This window comes from Schistocerca serialis, chromosome 10 (genome assembly GCF_023864345.2).
Source record: "Schistocerca serialis cubense isolate TAMUIC-IGC-003099 chromosome 10, iqSchSeri2.2, whole genome shotgun sequence".
In the NCBI taxonomy this organism is placed as follows: domain Eukaryota; kingdom Metazoa; phylum Arthropoda; class Insecta; order Orthoptera; family Acrididae; genus Schistocerca; species Schistocerca serialis.
The window spans coordinates 49,719,329-49,721,899 of record NC_064647.1 but is presented as its reverse complement, the minus strand read 5'-3'; the positions used below and the strand labels follow the sequence as shown (position 1 = coordinate 49,721,899).

The 2,571-nt window shown below is 58.8% G+C and overlaps 1 protein-coding gene across 1 annotated transcript; it reads left to right on the top strand.

Annotated features, from left to right (window-relative positions):
- Positions 1-1,308: 1,308 nt before the first annotated feature.
- LOC126425219 (ankyrin repeat domain-containing protein 65-like) lies at positions 1,309-1,689 on the top strand. Its single transcript, XM_050088175.1, has one exon. The coding sequence runs from the start codon at positions 1,309-1,311 to the stop codon at positions 1,687-1,689; it is 381 nt and encodes a 126-aa protein (XP_049944132.1).
- The last annotated feature ends 882 nt before the right edge of the window (positions 1,690-2,571 follow it).

Sequence of the window (2,571 nt, the reverse complement as noted above, 5' to 3'; positions counted from 1 at the left end):
CAGTGTATTCTGTTGTGTCGGTAGCTGGGCCGACACCGTGAAGTTGAGATGGCTGAAAATGCACGCTAGACTAACGCAGACGGGCGTGAAGTACTGGAACAGGCTACGTAATTAATGTTATTAAGAAAAGTACGTAGCTGTATTAATACTTATCTTTAATATCATTGTGGTACATCGATCTTGACGATACACAGGAGACTTTAATTACAATCACTGTATGGCTAATGGCGCCTTGCTAGTTCGTAGCCATTAACTTAGCTGATGGCTATTCTGTCTCTCGGCTAATGAGAGAGAAAGGCTTCGTACATCTGGTCGGTAGCTAGGTTATCGTACAACTGGGGCGAGTGCTCTCTCGTATCACGAGACCTGCCTTGGTGGTGGCGCTAGGTCTGCGATTACACAGTGGCGACACGCGGGTCCGACATGTACTAAATGGACCGCGGCCGATTTAAGCTACCACCTAGCAAGTGTGGTGTCTGGCGGTGACACCACATTCCTCCCCCGCAAATCGGCGAACGGTCGTGTGATAAGGCTTCCGCCCGCCGCGGGGAGGACCACATGTTGACGTATGCGATGAGGTGGGGAGCCTAACAACAGGCGAGGCTGTGCCACCCGCACCCGGCCATTCGGTCCGAGGGGAGCTAGGAAACGCCGGAAAAACTAGTCCAGGGTGCACGTCAACATGCGGTGTATGCGCCCGTAAAGAGACAGGAGGGAACGAAGGATCAACCTCCATTGCGTCGGGGTAGCCGACGCGCGATGACGTCATGTGGTCCGGAGCGGGCGGGAGTTCCATGGCGGAGGACAGCTGGTCACGGGAAGCGATCGGCGGCGCGTGACCCTGGGAGGCGCTTGGCGGCTGCAACGAAGCGTCGAATGCGGGCGGCGCCGGCGTGAGAACAAGCGGCGGCGGCGGCGGCTGCTGCTGCTGCGGCGGCGGCGGCGCGTCGCCATGGGGCAAAATGGAAGGCATCGTCGGTAACACCTGGGGATGAGGCGAGCCAGTAGATGGGTCCCCAGGGCGCTGACCGGACGGCACCGTCGCTGAAAGCAGACGGGGAGCGGCAGAACCCGAGCGACGACAGAGGCGCAGCTGATTGAGATGCCGACGCACCTCACCAGAGGCCCCCAAAACCAAATACATCGCGCGGCCGAGGCAGCGAAGAATGCGCCCTGCGAGCCAACGCCGTGAACCTCGATAGTTGCGATAAAATACAACGTCGCCTGGAGCAAAAGCAGGAGTCTGCCGCTGCACAGGAACCCGACGCGGCGGGGCTGACGCCGCTGCACTGGGCGGCTCGCGCCGGCATGCCGGGGGCGGCGGCGCGGCTGCTGGGGGCGGGCTGCCCCCCGTGGGCGCCCGACGCCGGGGGCCGCGACGCGCTCACGTGGGCGCTGCTCGCCGACGACGAGCAGACGGCGGCGGCGCTGGTGCGCCTGGCCGGCTTCCGCCAGCGCGCCGACCACTTCGGGCGCACCGCGGCGCACGTGGCCGCGACGCGCGCCGGCGCCCCCGCCGTGCTGGAGCTGCTGCGCCGCGGCGCCCGCGCGGACGCGGTGGACGCGGAGGGCCTGACGCCGCTGACGTGCGCGCTGCGCTACAACGCGGCCGCCGTGGCCGACGTCGTACGCTGCTACTCTGCCGACGCGGCGGCGGCGATGGCGGCGGAGGACCGAGACACGGAGTAGAGGCCGCTGGCTGCACTGCCACTCTGCACTGCCAGGGGAGGCACACTTGGAGCAGAAGGTGGGTGCCAGCACGTCCGAAAAGCCCGGGAACAAAGAGTTTGGAGGTCAACTTCGTACGACAGCAAAAAGGACAAGTGCCTCCTGGAGTGCGTCCCCTCCACCTGCAAGTGATTAGCTATCCTCCCAACATGTACCATTTATCCTTCTATGAGGAAGAAAACTGATAATCCCATCCTCGTCGCCAATGTTGTGTCGGTAGCTGGGCCGACACCGTGAAGTTGAGATGGCTGAAAATGCACGCTAGACTAACGCAGACGGGCGTGAAGTACTGGAACAGGCTACGTAATTAATGTTATTAAGAAAAGTACGTAGCTGTATTAATACTTATCTTTAATATCATTGTGGTACATCGATCTTGACGATACACAGGAGACTTTAATTACAATCACTGTATGGCTAATGGCGCCTTGCTAGTTCGTAGCCATTAACTTAGCTGATGGCTATTCTGTCTCTCGGCTAATGAGAGAGAAAGGCTTCGTACATCTGGTCGGTAGCTAGGTTATCGTACAACTGGGGCGAGTGCTCTCTCGTATCACGAGACCTGCCTTGGTGGTGGCGCTAGGTCTGCGATTACACAGTGGCGACACGCGGGTCCGACATGTACTAAATGGACCGCGGCCGATTTAAGCTACCACCTAGCAAGTGTGGTGTCTGGCGGTGACACCACATATTCAAAGCGTGCTGCAGGCATTAGCAAAACTAGCAAGCAAACAGTTTTTTCAGTGCTACGCTAGTCCATCAAACTTTTTGCTCATTTGCATCTTAGTGGAAAACGTGTGAAATTTCAGTTGGACAAGGGTATCTCCGTTACATTGCTGAATC

Bases quoted from the DNA above. Each gene is read 5' to 3' on its own strand.
- LOC126425219 (XM_050088175.1), top strand. From the start codon at position 1,309: ATGCCGGGGGCGGCGGCGCGGCTGCTGGGGGCGGGCTGCCCCCCGTGG.